Source organism: Eleginops maclovinus, chromosome 3, assembly GCF_036324505.1.
Source record: "Eleginops maclovinus isolate JMC-PN-2008 ecotype Puerto Natales chromosome 3, JC_Emac_rtc_rv5, whole genome shotgun sequence".
NCBI lineage: Eukaryota > Metazoa > Chordata > Actinopteri > Perciformes > Eleginopidae > Eleginops > Eleginops maclovinus.
The window spans coordinates 5,424,416-5,439,361 of record NC_086351.1 but is presented as its reverse complement, the minus strand read 5'-3'; the positions used below and the strand labels follow the sequence as shown (position 1 = coordinate 5,439,361).

Genomic DNA, 14,946 nt, shown 5'->3' with positions numbered 1-14,946 from the left:
CCATCAGTCATTACTGTTCTACTACTGGGTTTAGTGATAATCAGCACATGCTTTCAGGCTAAAATAACACAGCAATTGTGAGAATGTTTGAGTGTTTAGCTTAGGGCATCAAGCATGTTTTGTTAACAGTGCACAACTTGTTGTTTATGACCTATAACCACCGGGAGAGTAAGACACTGTATGGCTTGTTTAGTGAGAGGTCTAATCCACCGACTATCTCAACAAAAGACCAGCCATTTATTTCTGCAAGTCAAACATTACTGTGTACTCACAAAACACAACTATTCAACAAGTTATTTTTAATGGGAATAACATAAAAGACAATACACACTTTTTTGTAGATACTTTGATACAAAGATTTATATTCATTAATGTAACTAGTCTTTTGCTTTTTCTTGGCCATCTTGCCATACATCCAGTTGCCTCTAAATGAGGAGTCTGTAATTCTGTCACTCCCAGGCCATCAGTAGTTTGTGGAATGGTACAAAGGCGCCATAGCCAGGATTGCTTCAAAGGAGAGAAATAAAACGTATATTAATAATGGCCAGTTTTTGATAAATGAAGTATTGACAAATAATCAAGATATTGCAATGAAGATATATTTTCATTACAGTTCTGAAGTCATACATTAAAAGTTAATCTTCCTTAAGTTAATGAGCTTAAGTCACGAGTAGGAAAAGAAAAGACAAATTCATGTAGTTTTTAAGATATTGATTTCCGTTTCCCATGTGTAGTTCATGTGCTTATTGTATTCCCCTACTAGGTCTGAAGAAAAGACTACATACTACACCTGTTTCCGTGAAGAAGAAAGGAGAAAAATGTGTCATGCTACGGACAAATAAATTCCCACTTCACATCACAAGTTTATGCCTCATCTTCCGACGGCTGACAAGTTCACCACTAAGTGCAAAGTATTTGAGTAAGTGTGCCTGGAGGCAGTCGAATACCTAAGAGTTATGTTTTAACTCAACGAGCCAGATGTTTTGACAACAATAGTTTCATTTCAGACTATCCTGCCATTAAGTTAATAGCAAAGTTATAAATCTGCAATGTGAACCCAATAAATCCCAGTGCAGCAGTGAATGTCAGGTCACACACCCTGAGATGCTATGTGTTGCTTTAGTTCACACAGTAGGCAAATGAGATCAGTTACCATTCAAAGTAGCTGTGTCCCCTGTGGCTGCCGTCATGCAATCCATGATCAGGTGTCTGCAGCTCCACCCCAAGATGGAGATCTGCCTCCCCCTGCAGGTGGCCCAGGAAACAAATCGTTCCCGTGCTGATCCTTCCGGACGGCAGCATGATCCTGACCCGGTGACCCAGCTCCAGGTCCATGGGGGAATGGGGAACAAAAACCCGGTGAGGACCTTTGGAAGTCCTCCAGGACCTCACACTGGAGGAAGAGAGGGTTTAACTCTTTAACACATAAGTAAGTTTTCATTTGTTTAAATATAATTTGTCAAGTGAAATAAATAAAAAGAAGTGTAACATTTACTAAACCTGAAAACCACAGAGTGTAATTTTGACATGTGGGTGTTTTCTTTTCTCGCACAGAGCTATGCATCATAAGACTGATACCACGTTTTTGTATGTACAGCAAATGTGAACCCGTAGAGCAAACTAATAAAATCTCATAGCAGCTGGAAATGCTACTAATTTTCCTTATTTGCCTCTGTTAATCTGCACATAAACTGAATAGTAAATCAGGATGTTACAGGGGTTATGTACTGGACAAGTTCTTGCATGGATGCAGTTGTAAAGCAACTTGTAAAGACTTTATGAAGGTAATGCTCTCTCCCTACTAACCAGGAAACAGTCCTGCATACAATCCCCTTCTTGTGTGCAGATTATGCAAATCAGGGTAAGAATCAGGTTTATCTGCAAGAAAGTTTACACAGACATGGGATTTTCTTTGGGTTGTAATGGTGCATACATTAATCTTCTAAGAGGAAGTAAGAAGTTAAGAGCAAATATAAATAAGTGTGAAATGTATTTTATGAACATTTATAAAAACCGGAAACAAAAGGACACATTTCACAAAAAAGGAAAAGCAGTGTGTACAGTATATCAACATTTAAAAGTGGAAGAGCTGTCGTTTTGAAGAGGTCTATAAATGGGTGATCTATAGAGGTCACTGTTTCCCTGTTTCAGGTCAGTGTGCTGAGATAATCTAAACTGGAGCTGCTGCTGGTTATGTGCTGTACAGATATGAGAATGGTCAATATTTCTAAACTAACTTTCTGCCGAACACTGCACCTGGAGGCTGAGGAGGATGAGGAAGAGGAAGGTCTTGGGCTCAGAGTCACTGATGAGTAGAACTGGCTGCCTGCGTAAACGTCGCCTCTCGATGACACGTCAGACCCTTTGTGTTGGCGCATCAGTCTTGAGAGACCTCCTGTACATGAGAGTTGACATTGCTATTGAATTTAGAAAGCATACATGTATGAAAGCATTTGAATGAGCTCAGTGTGTTACTGTCATTCACTTGAACTGTCCTCAAGTGATTCACCATTGTCCCCCACAGACTCTTCATCACAACCAGCCCCTCTCACCAACACAGCCAACTAGGGAGAGGGAGAGAAATGATCATTACTGAAGTCCAGTGGTGGAAAGCAACAAAGAGTATTTACTTTAGTTACTAATTGTTACAGTAGAAAAGGAAATGAACCACAAAGAATACTAAATATAAAATGTTCTAGACAAGTTAGACAGTTATATGAAAGACTAATATATTACGGTAGCAGGTATACTGTATACATAGTATAAATAACAGTTGTGCATAATGTTCATTGTTATGGAGAGGGAGAAACTAAAACTATGTGGCAGTGAGTGATGAGCCTACCCTCAAACAAATGAAATATTAAAGTTTCCCTTGCATACTTATCCCTTACGTACTTAATTATTATTGATTCACTCACATTTTACAAGAACACAGTATTTTTATGATGTATTTTTTCAATACTTCTGCACTTTTACTGAAGTGAAATTGCGGATGCAGGACTTTGAGTATTCTTATACTGTGGTATTGCCACCTCAACTTAAGTAAATGATTGAACACTTCCTATAAGGCACTACTCTAACCACATGCACACACACGCTTTCACAAGCACACCTGATTACATAGGTCCTCGTGCTTTCTCTGCAGCTGCGTAAACCTCCTTTCCCATGATGCTTTCTCACAGGCGACCCTGGCCTTGAGTGCCAGAATCTCTTTTTCGGTTTGTGTCAGCCTTTTATGAAGAGCTCCTGCATGGTCCGGGCTGCCTGGTATGACTGCAAACCCTTTGCTTTCAGTACCTGACAAATAAAGTCAAATAAGATCAACACATCATATCTCTCCTCACACCGATGTAAAGTGGATTTAGACTAGAATGTAAAAAGACCTTTGGCTCCACTAACTTGATAAGACAATACAGCTTGTTGTTGGTTTACATTGAACCTTGATATATCATCTTTTTTCCGTCATTACATTTTAAGGACCAATGCACATTAAAGTGTTGTGTGGTTAAAACACATCAGTATCTCTGAATATATTCAAGCCTGTTAAATATGTTTTAATTAAAAGTAAAGATTTTATTGGTCAGTGTTTATCGCTGATTTTATGAGATCCTTACCCACAAGTTGTTTCTGTCGGCTTGTGTCTTCATTAATGTGCCGCTCCCTAGGCAAGAATTTGATGGCATTATACGGGCATATCTGAAATGCAAATGAACACGGTTTATAGTCACCATAAAAACAAACAACAATGATCAAAATGTGTTACTGAGAGAAAACGTAAATGGCACGTTTCACAGAGCAAACACTTACCCAGAGGAACCTGCAGGTGCACAGTATCCCTTTGAATGTCCATGTAAACACAGTCCACAGGATATAAGAGGTCATGATGAAGCATGTTCCCTTCACATTGTGGTGTTCAGACTGTGATAAAGAGGATTACTGTTAATGTGATTCATCTTTTACCACCAGTGGTTCACAGTTACTACACGCACATACTCAATTACTGTTTTAGTACAATTCATATAAGGTACTTCTAGTTTACTTTTGTATTTCCCCTTATTTTATCTTCTTCACAGTTCAGAGCCAAATATTGTCTTTTATATTCCCCTACATTTAACAGATTACTTTGGTTACGTTGAAGATTCAAGTAGTCCTAAAAAACATACAACTTTAATGATCCCTTGGTCAGATCCACCTGGTAGTACATGTCAGGGAAAATAAATGAAGATACTCCACCTTAAACAACTGTAAAATTAAAGTGTTAAAAAGCAATAATATATCAATCATTCAATAATGTAATTCTTATATGGGCTGCTGTGCAGAGTGATTACTTATTTTAGGTAGATTTTGATGCTTATATTTGTGTACTTTTACTGAGTTACATTTTATAATGCAGGACTTTTAGTTGTAAGTATGTCTACACTTTGGTATTGCCACCTTTGATTAAGTAAAAGATCTTAGTGCTCTGTCCATCCTCACATTATAGGTCATAAATAGGAGAGATAATTCTACTAACTAGTTGCTGTTTGTGGTTAAATGAGTATAGACATCAATTGTAGGCTGCTAAAGTAAAGTAGGCCATCTGCAGATTGGTGCTGACACGCTATGATCTTACACACAGACAAACGCACATGCATGCAAGCTTTCAATTGGAAATCAAACAGATGGAGCTAGACACTGACCTTTGCCAGAAGCTCAGCTGTAGGATGGGAGGACAAAATCCCGCCACAGGGTCACAAGGAAATGGCTCCCATTTCTGATCAATGCTTCTCTGTCCTACTCCATGGTGAATGCTAATGTGGCGCACACAACCTGTTGCTATGCAGCAAGTGTGCAAGAACCTGGTAGGTAAATCTGCTCTAATCCTCTTAGTCATGCAGATACACAGTCCAGTTGCGTACAGGTTGCTTAATTTGGGCTACTAAGCTTTATCTATAAACAATGTGAATAATCCTCCACATGCAGTGCAACTGTAACTCCTGTTAGAGGATTCAGGGTCCTTTGCTTCAGTCGTAAGAGCTGAAGACATAAAATGCTAAATTAAGGCCAAAAATACTCATACCCTAGATTTCCAATTTATTTTTCATCATACTTGACTTACATTTCCCAAACTGTGACAACATCACACATATGTTTTCTTCTGGTTTTACTACCTCCTCATTTAACTCCTGAGTTTTTACCCTCATAAAACATTAAAACACAAGGGACTTCAGACTTTTCCCCAGGGGCCCCTCTTGGAGGTATGTGGACATGGTTCAGCATAAAGAAAAGATAACAGCTATAAAGTGAGTGAACAGTGACACTTGCTGTCCAGTAATGGGAAAATAAAAATTTAAAAAACAGTGTAAAAGAAGATCTTTGTATCACTAAAAATGACCCTGACATTTTTGGTATTTTTGGTCACTTTGGCATCTCCACTAGATGTTACGTTTAATAAAGTCTGAACAATGTTTATAAAAAAAACCTTGGATGGTAGAAAAGATATTGTTAGCATGTCAGGGGCAGGGAGGAATTGATGTCTGATGCTGGTTATGTATTTTATTGTATCTGTTTCAAAGGATGATTTCATTTAAGGGATAAAATGCATTTCTATGAATGTACTGTTTCATATGATGAAATTATCCCACAGTTGTTCGGTAAACATTGCAAGGCAGTGCATGTCTGGTAGAGCATCTCTTGTGAGCAGTAATCACCTTAAAAATGTATCAAACTCAAGATTCAACATTCATAATTTTGCTTCTGCTCATATCAAAAGGCTACTGTTTGTGTTATTTTTGGGTGTGTGGATGTTTGTGGATGTTCTAATTGAACCATAAATGTATGTTAATGTCCCGGCTGACACTAAACAGTTGGAGCCTATTCATTCTGCTCTGTGTGGACGCTGTGGCTTTTGTAAAAGAAGTCTCAATGCAAATCTTTTCATTCATCACCATAACAAAAAACAAACATGTTGTAGCTTGGAACATTCAAAACATTTTGTTGAGAGCTCGGAGGACCTGAAACAATGTCATTGCTTTAAAAATAACACTTTGTCTTTGACATTTCACCGGGTGTGTATAATTATAAGACCGTCGCCCCATAACATATTAGAAGTATGAATGCAATCCATACTCTTAATACACAAAACTAAAACGTATTTAGACCTCTGGACCCTCTTTATTTTTAAACATATTAACTTTTTTAGCCCGTATGAAAGCAGATAAAAGATATTTGTTCATGTCTTATTGTCAGGAAATCAAGTGTGAAAATTCAATTCCTGGTTGAATCATACAAGAGTCTTTGGTTTCAAAGTAAATATGGGCATTCAAGTGAAATGTGAGCCTGCGCGCAATATCTACATTGTTGTGCGTGAATAGCCGTTTAAAATCAGCCCTCACATGGTCAGCTTCTGTTCAGGTGCACTGCTTAAAGTGTTGTCCTTATTCAGAGAGACGGAAAACACGTTTGGGTCATGTAATCTTACACACAAGTCGTCTATGTGCATGCAAACAAATAATATACTGATACTACTTCCCAGGTTTTCACAATAACAATGATCTAGCAGTAATCTAAGCTGCTCACAGTCACACATTTGACTAAAACTCAAAATGCTGTGAACCTGATATCTAGGAAAGAGGACCAGTCATAGAAGCCCAAAATAAAATACTATGTGTTAGTAGCATGTGCGTGGTAAAGGGCTGTGCATGTATGCTGTGTGTGTATGTGTGTGAAAACAAATCTCTCTCACGGACATTAAAGACAGTATCTTTCTACTAAAAGGCTAATAGGTAAAGTATAGCTATGTATTCTAAATTAATGTTCTGTCTTAAAACAGTTCTGATATGTTAAGTTAAAAGTTACAATTATTCAGTTATTTACCTGTTGTCCAAACAGCAGTGTGAGCACCAAATGCTTACCAATCCTGAATGTTCTGTAATGTAAGAAGAGGCATTTAAATTTACTAGAGGGACGCAGAATTGTGCATAGGCCAAATGCATCATCAACAAAAGTGAATAATATGTTGTGTATGTGGACTGTGATATGGATGTGGTCCAAAATTAAATGGGTTTTTCCATAACCCATGATGCACCTTTCAACCAGGATTCATTCAAATTGGGTTAGTAGTGCATTTATCCTGCTGACAAACACTCACACAAACACAACACTTGACATCATAACAGTTACAGCTACTGATATACAGTTTATGCATACTGTATGTTAGTAATGTTTTAAAGCCACTTAATGTGACCTATCATTAAATCAAGCAGCAGGCTGCTTCTTCTTTTTTTGTTTGCACCTGCTGTAAATTGAACTAATCTTTTGTAACAACACGTTGAATAATCCAAACGCAGCAGACAGCATTTCATGTGTCTCATGGAGCTGTGATGTAAAAAGGAAGGACTTCTGTCACTGCCTTTTGTGTGGTGCCCAAGAATTCTACGCTCTTTAGTCCACAAAGAGGTAATTGTAGTGTGTTGGGGTTTTATGGCAGGCAGAGAGAGGGGGTCTGATTTCACATTGTGTTGAACAGAAACCAGGAGTTTCCTATACAATCACCTCACAGGGCAGTGAAATCTCACCTGCACTCGTATAGACTCACAAAGGCTTAATCCACTGAGTTATTTTAGTAAATCCTTAAATGCTGGGTGCATAGTTTAAACAAACTATCACTAAAGCAACCCAAACAATGCAACGTACTGTAATGTAATATGTTCTTTTAAGCTCGTACTGTACAGGGCAATTAAAAGATATTTTGATCGCTGAAACGTTTTTTAAAAGTGTTTATGCACCTGTAGATTCCATGTAGCAATATGAAATACAGCACGTTTTATAAATGTGTTAATACTTTATTACAATTTCAATGAATTCGTGTTCAAATTAAGCGTTAAATTCTACCTTCACATCAAAACTCATAACAAGTCATTTTGGGATTATAATGAACCAAGTGCTTTTAGTTTTGATGATATAATTTAACCTGCCAAGTATTAAAATAAACCCTCTTCCAAGAATAATTTCCTCATCAATTATGTGGCATCCTGAGACCCACCCAGAAACCACAGGCCTTTGGTCTCCTCCTCTCACATAGTGAAGCTGTGCAGGTGAGAGTTTGTTCTTATTACGTTGCCACTTCAGTGTCGACAGGAAGCGAAGGGGGGTTGGTGACAGAGAGCAACAGAGATAGGAAAGCCAGAGAGAGAGAGAGGTCCTTCACTTCAACCACAGCTGACAACCGAACACCCCACAGAGCTTACAGCAGGTGAGTGGGCTTCAATAGAAACATTTCTGATTTTAATTGTTTGATTTTGTGAGCGTGATTTGAATTCCGCTAAATAGAGCTTTGATGTTTGAGCACATGGTGATGCTGGTCAGCAACAGTGGTGCTATTGTAGCCTGTGAATGATACAGCAGCAGGGGAATTTGTGGTAAAACAATAACTTTAATGGAGAATTTTATTTAAATTTACATTCTTTTTCACTTCAGAGTTAATTTGTCTGTATTTCAGCCAATTTTAACATGTTTTCAGTCACAAATATCCCATAAGGATGAGTCGTATCCTTACGATTCACTTTTTGACTGATTGTGACAAACTGTAACTTTTCCAGTTTTAAGCTTATAGCCTCGCCTCATTTCAAAAATCATAACTACACAATAAATCTCTTTTCAATATTTACGTTTTAGTTGGATTATGTTGAGGGTTAATTTTGTTTTCATCTGAATAGTCCTGAAATTAAATCTTGAATCTGATCACCAGTAAAATGTCAAATGCAAACCCGAGGAAGGTGTGATGAAAATGTAATACCCGAACACACCTCTTGATGCTGTTCACCAAACTGAATATCCTTATGGATATAGTATCTTCATTTTTTCCAGTTAAACTGGTACATTTTCACCCAGAGGCCAAAATGGCCACTGTTGTCACCCAGTTTCCAGGGTGTAGAGCCCATAGGAGGACGGGCTGGGTTCCAAGGGAGAGCGGAAAAAAACAAGCCTTGCAGCTTAGCTCCTCTCCCAAGGGGACTGATGGAGGAACAAACACATTTTAATTGTCTTTTATAATAAACCACTGCAAACAGAGATATATGATATAATTGCAAGTCACTACACAGAACTTGTCTTGGCAAAAATGACGTCATGCGGGGGTGACCATTGATGGAAGTTGCTTCTCATGATTGATTCAAAATGTTATGACCAAAGATTTTTTTTCAAGATGACAAAAGATTAAAGATTCAAAGGCTTTTTCTCAGTTGCTACAGGGTAGTTAAGGCAATGAAAATCTTAAGTCCTGTTGTCGTCCAACAATGCAACATAAATATATATAACAGATAAAACAAATAAAAAAAACAATTCAAACTGTGCAAGATGAAACAGAGTAGAAAATTAGTTCAAGATAAAGAACAATGTAATGTGAGACACTGAACAATATAAAATAATATTATTGTAGCTTTTAATCTCACGTTTATCAATGTCCTATTGTCACTGAGCAATTATGAGATCAGTTTACCTGAACAGTTAGAGGATTGTAAACAGATAAGCCACAGATGAGTGTCATATTAAAAGAAGTGCCCAGGTGGGATACAATGAAAGAGCATGCATGGCTAGCAAGGGCAAACAATTTCCCTTGTGCCCATATTACCATCCCTCACAAAGATCTGTTGTCAGCACTCTAAACTCAGTTTGTTATAGCTCTGCTTATCCTGCGAGCAGACATTTGTTATTTGACGTCTGTGTACAACTTTGTGAATGAATAGCAGAACATCTCTCAGCCATCATGTTAGTTGTGTGTTTTTCTCTTCCATTTGTTAGGATTCATGCAGACTGGACAAAGAGCTCTCTCCATTTCTGCTAATGTGATGATGGCCTCCACTACTTTCATAAAAGACGCAGGTATGAGTGTTTGCTTATTAGAAATCACTGTCAGTGCTTACATACATGTTTACACTTCAAGGGACATGAATGAGCCAAGCCAAGTTAATTTTCTTTGCAATGCAAGCATCGACACTCTCTATCTTTAAATTCTAAATTCAGACAAGGAAAATGTTCTGAAAAAACGACGGTAGATATGGTATTGACAGAGTAGAGAACATTTTGCAGTATAGGGTCATCTTATGCAGACCCAATTGCAAATACTTTTGTGCGGGTCTAGCTCAAAGACACTACGCCGCTGTCCCAAAAGCACATTTTTCATAATGTATCTCTCTCATGAATAGATGACACATGCATGTCGGCATAGTTACAGTGCACAGCGCACTATGCCTGTCCTCAAACAAAAACAGGCATACCTGCCTATTAGTTTATCTTCAGTCTTTAAAGTATTTCTTTGTCACTCCCTTTAGGAATCACTTAAAAGTGTTATTTATAATCCTAAATACCCTTTTCCTAACTCATAGCAATTTAAAGACCTTATTAGAGTGTCTATTGTTTGAGGGTAAACAAATATGAAGAGTGGGAGCTAAGCTAAATAACAGATTTTTATTTCACATCTGGTTTTCATACAATAACATAAATATGTTCTTTGTTTTTTTCCCCCAAATGTCAGGCTGCACAGGCATGCTGTGCGTCCTGCTGTTCGGACTACTCCTGCCACCAGTGTCTGCCCAAACATCTACAATGTCCCCGTCCTCCTCTGTTACTGCCTCCATGTCAACCGCAGCACCTTCTACCACCATGGCCGCCGGCACCAATACACAGCCCCCGACCACCACCACTGTTGGAGGTACAACAATAATAAGCACTACCCAGTCCCCTACACTCACAACCTCCGGAGGCACAGCACCCACCGCCCAGTCCCTTACACTCACAACCTCCGGAGGCACAGCACTCACCACCCAGTCCCCTACACTCACAACCTCCGGAGGCACAGCACCCACCGCCCAGTCCCTTACACTCACAACCTCCGGAGGCACAGCACTCACCACCCAGTCCCCTACACTCACAACCTCCGGAGGCACAGCACCCACCACCCAGTCCCCTACACTCACAACGTCCGGAGGCACAGCACCCACCGCCCAGTCCCCTACACTCACAACCTCCGGAGGCACAGCACCCACCGCCCAGTCCCCTACACTCACAACCTCCGGAGGCACAGCACCCACCACCCAGTCCCCTACACTCACAACCTCCGGAGGCACAGCACCCACCACCCAGTCCCCTACACTCACAACCTCCGGAGGCACAGCACCCACCACCCAGTCCCCTACACTCACAACCTCCGGAGGCACAGCACCCACCACCCAGTCCCCTACACTCATAACCTCCGGAGGCACAGCACTCACCACCCAGTCTCCTACACTTACAACCACCTCAGCTTCCACAGCATCCACCCAGTCCCCCACATCAACATCCGGAGGCTCAACATCCATTCCCACCACTCAATGGACCTCAATGATATCCACCAGTCCTTCATCAAATGGTACTTGTAAGGCTTTATTTGTTCCATGTAAAAAAGAGAATTGTGTTTTGTAATATGTCGACTATCTTTCTGTATCTTTAATCATGAAATCCATCTTTTTGCTGCAGGTGGTATTGCTGGTATGAATGGAACCACTATGGTAAATGTAGCATCAATGAGCATTGCAAGTCCAAGTTATTTAGAGAAAACTTTAATGATTGTATCCGTTTTTCTCATCATATGCTTTTTGTCTCTCTCAAACACAGATATACTGCCCCTCATTCACCTGTAACTACTCAGACTGCTATACAATGTACACCAGTCAGAATACGACTTTATGTGCTGATGGTGTGTGCTGGTGTCAGGTAGGGGCGAAAATGATACTGAAAAAAAAGATTTGATGCATTGTTCATAACAAAGAACCATCCTAACAGTCTTTTACGTCTTTCAGTATATAATATCTTGCTCAATAGTCAATGGTATGTTCAAAAATATATTTTTTTAAAAGGCAACTTAACTATGTCTTCTAATGTGTCATTCTTCACTGTGTTAGCTGATAAAACAGACAGACATTTCTTACACCGTTGGCTGCAGCGCCTCCTGTGCTGATGTCTGCGTCAACGGCTCTCAGACGAACTGCTCCGTGACCTGCTGCAATACTACCGGCTGCCTTAGAAGAACTTTTGAATCCATGATGATGAATACAACCACAGGTAGACTCATCTTTAACGTCCCCATTTTATGATTCACGCAATTGTTTTATTTATTACATAAGATTACAATCTATAAGAGAAATCTTATCCGCAGAGGGAATTAAGGATTTCTCTCACTACATATTTACAGATGTACAGTACACTTGTAATCGTAAGGTTGCAATTTTGCAATTTCTTTAAAAGTTCATTCTTTTCCTTTCCTGATTTTAGTAATGCCAACGACAACAATAACAACCAAACCCCCAATGACAACCACCATTATTCCAACAACAGCAAAAAAAGTAAGGACAAAATGATGGATTTCATTGTGTTTGCTCGCATTCTCATAGATGCATATACGTATGGTGACAGAAAGCTAGAGAGTTGTGTGTGTGTCCATTCAGTTCACTCTGTCTCCTCTTGTTCACCTAGCCTCAGACAGGCAGCCAGAAATAGTGTGTCACTAACTGGAAACGGATGTTAATGTCTGAAAATATATGAAAACTGTGATAGCCAGATTAAGTGTGAGATTGGTATTGTTAATTCTCCTGTTTGTTTTTTTTCAGGGGAACGCATGCCATGTTGGTTCATGTACTGGCACAGATTGCTACACAACTTTTAATACGGCCCACACATGCACCTCCTCACAGCCACACTGCCAAGTGAGGATCTAGCAATATTGAATGTCATATTTATGAATATGTAATTTACTGAAATGGTTAACCATCTTGAATGCAGGCAGATTTTAGCCAGCATTCTATGCATTCAATGCTGTCTTTGTTTAGCACCTTTGAAATTGCCCTTATATAAATAATTCATTTAAATTCTCTTTCGAAAAAATATTTGCAGCCAACAGGCTTGTCTCTTTATAATTGACTAATAAAGTTAAGTTTCTATGTATAAAATATGCTCATTGTATTCCACAATGAATAGACCAACAACATACCCTCATATTTAGACCACTTGTCTAAAGAGCTACACTGTTCTTTCTCACTCACGATTGCCTTTTCAGCTGAAAAAGGAGACACAGGGGACTGGTTTGAAGTGGACAGCCGGCTGCTCCAACTGTTCTGGCCAGACTCCATGCAAGGTCACCACACAACCTCCATGTCACCTGGAGTGCTGCAACGCCACTTTGACCTCCTGCTTGTGGTTGAACGGCACGATGAATGTCCCTAATTCCTCCACAAGAGGTCCTCATATCCACACAGAGTTGGTTGCTTCCTTACTTTGCCTGCTCGCCATCACTTTACTGCTCTGAGTCTCTGAGTGGAAGCTAGTTCAGCTGCTGTTCAGGTCATTAGGAAATCAGAGCTTTGTGTAACTCATTCCTCCAGAAGAAAAGCTTAGCAGTGCAGAGCATACCACTGCTTCATTCATCTCACTGATAATAATATGTGATTGTAATGTATATATGTAAGGGAATGTGTAAAGCCTCAGTTACAATGTTGAATTTGTGTCTCCTTTTTTAAATCCCTTTTTATCTCTAGTTCAAGTCTAACCAAAATAGCTTGAACAGTATTTGTAAATGAAAAATGATCTTATATAACTTCAGGAATCACTTTACATTTAAGGTGCAAATCAACTTTATAATTAACACAATCATAGTTCTCAGTGAAGTTTTAAGAAGTCATATTGAATCACCATGTAATTGGTCATGACCTTGCCCATAATTGTAATTTAATCCAGGATCTGCCTTCTAAAAGAAAGCTGTTTTTGTTTACACCTGTCATATGGAAAATATTTTAGACATATTCTTATTTTGGAGTGGGAGAGTGAGCCTAAACACAAAGGTTTATGTTGTTATAAGTGTATTTTAGTACGTTAAACTCTCCCTAGATTATCATCTATTCAAGCCATTGTGAGAGAAACACAGCTTTGACTGTAAATGCACTTTATGAAACACACATGTTGAGCTGTTATAGGGTGTTGTGAAGGTTTGCTGGAGCATTTTCATGTAGATGTGATCCTAATGAGGTGAGCAATTTAGTACTTTGGGCTACTCTTTAGTTGATATTTTGTGAATTTTGAGATGGGTGTCTATATTGTGTGGTTTACAGAGAATATTTTAAGGTATAATGGTGTCATGTAAATGTTAAATACAATTAGAATTGTTACAATATATTCTAGTTTTGTGTACTGTGTAAAGTATGATTGTGCCTAAGAAATAAATGAGCTATAATAAACTATTTATAAAGAATCTTTATTTGAAGAAGTTGCCACAGCGTGAAAGTGGAATAATTGTTTTATGAAGACTAAGGTCTGGTGAGTTTCTCTGTTTGGCGTTGTCCACTTTTCTTAAACCTTTTGCTTATTAATCATTTAACTGGTTCAGTAAGTGACTTGGGGTGTGAAGTAATTTAGTAGATTTACCCAAGTAGCTACAATTTGTTGTGACTTTTCTTTATTTACAGAGCATTTTCGTTACTGATTATTTTACAGAATAAGCTTTTACATAAAAAAGACAAGGTCATTTTATCAAACAAGACAAATATTGTGTTAAGTCTTGACACTAAAAAAAACCAGTTTTTTTAAATGTATTTTAATTAATTTAGTTATCTACTTTTACCTTTAAACATCTCAATTTGATGAGAGTTCCTCTAAAAAGATGGTAATTTGCAGATAAAAAATGTTATCCATTTTACTAAAGAACATTTTGCTAGAAATACAAATTCATTTTATACATTTTAAACTGAAAAATGTAACACAAGTTGTTTTTCCCTACAATTTACAGCCCCCTTTAACCTGATTGACTTGATAGCTCATAAAACCTCAGAAACACTTTGACAAAACTCGTATTGTTAGGTGGTTTCGGCTCCACTGTGAGCCATAATCCGGTTTGGATGAAACGCTTGAGGCCTAATCCAAATTGTTGATGACAGCCCAGAT

General features: G+C 38.6%; 2 protein-coding genes across 3 annotated transcripts; one reads left to right on the top strand and one right to left on the bottom strand.

Moving 5' to 3' along the window:
• Nucleotides 1-303: 303 nt before the first annotated feature.
• LOC134862189 (uncharacterized) lies at nt 304-4,860 on the bottom strand. 2 transcript variants are annotated; one of them, XM_063879943.1, is made up of 8 exons: nt 4,680-4,860; nt 3,808-3,918; nt 3,615-3,696; nt 3,113-3,297; nt 2,486-2,564; nt 2,257-2,395; nt 1,154-1,393; nt 304-507 (listed from the first exon to the last, which is right to left on the bottom strand). In XM_063879943.1, exons 2-8 carry the CDS (start codon nt 3,880-3,882, stop codon nt 450-452), a joined length of 858 nt encoding a protein of 285 aa, XP_063736013.1. In that variant the 5' UTR covers nt 3,883-3,918; nt 4,680-4,860; the 3' UTR covers nt 304-449. The 2 variants fall into 2 exon arrangements, with proteins under 2 accessions (XP_063736013.1, XP_063736015.1); XM_063879945.1 differs by having other exon boundaries at nt 2,510-2,564; nt 4,680-4,859.
• Nucleotides 4,861-8,103: 3,243 nt separating this feature from the next.
• LOC134862036 (mucin-2) lies at nt 8,104-14,227 on the top strand. Its single transcript, XM_063879696.1, has 9 exons — nt 8,104-8,233; nt 9,781-9,861; nt 10,514-11,386; nt 11,494-11,525; nt 11,632-11,730; nt 11,919-12,078; nt 12,289-12,359; nt 12,624-12,719; nt 13,070-14,227. The coding sequence occupies exons 2-9, from the start codon at nt 9,786-9,788 to the stop codon at nt 13,316-13,318; spliced, it is 1,656 nt and encodes a 551-aa protein (XP_063735766.1). The 5' UTR covers nt 8,104-8,233; nt 9,781-9,785; the 3' UTR covers nt 13,319-14,227.
• Nucleotides 14,228-14,946: the final 719 nt, after the last annotated feature.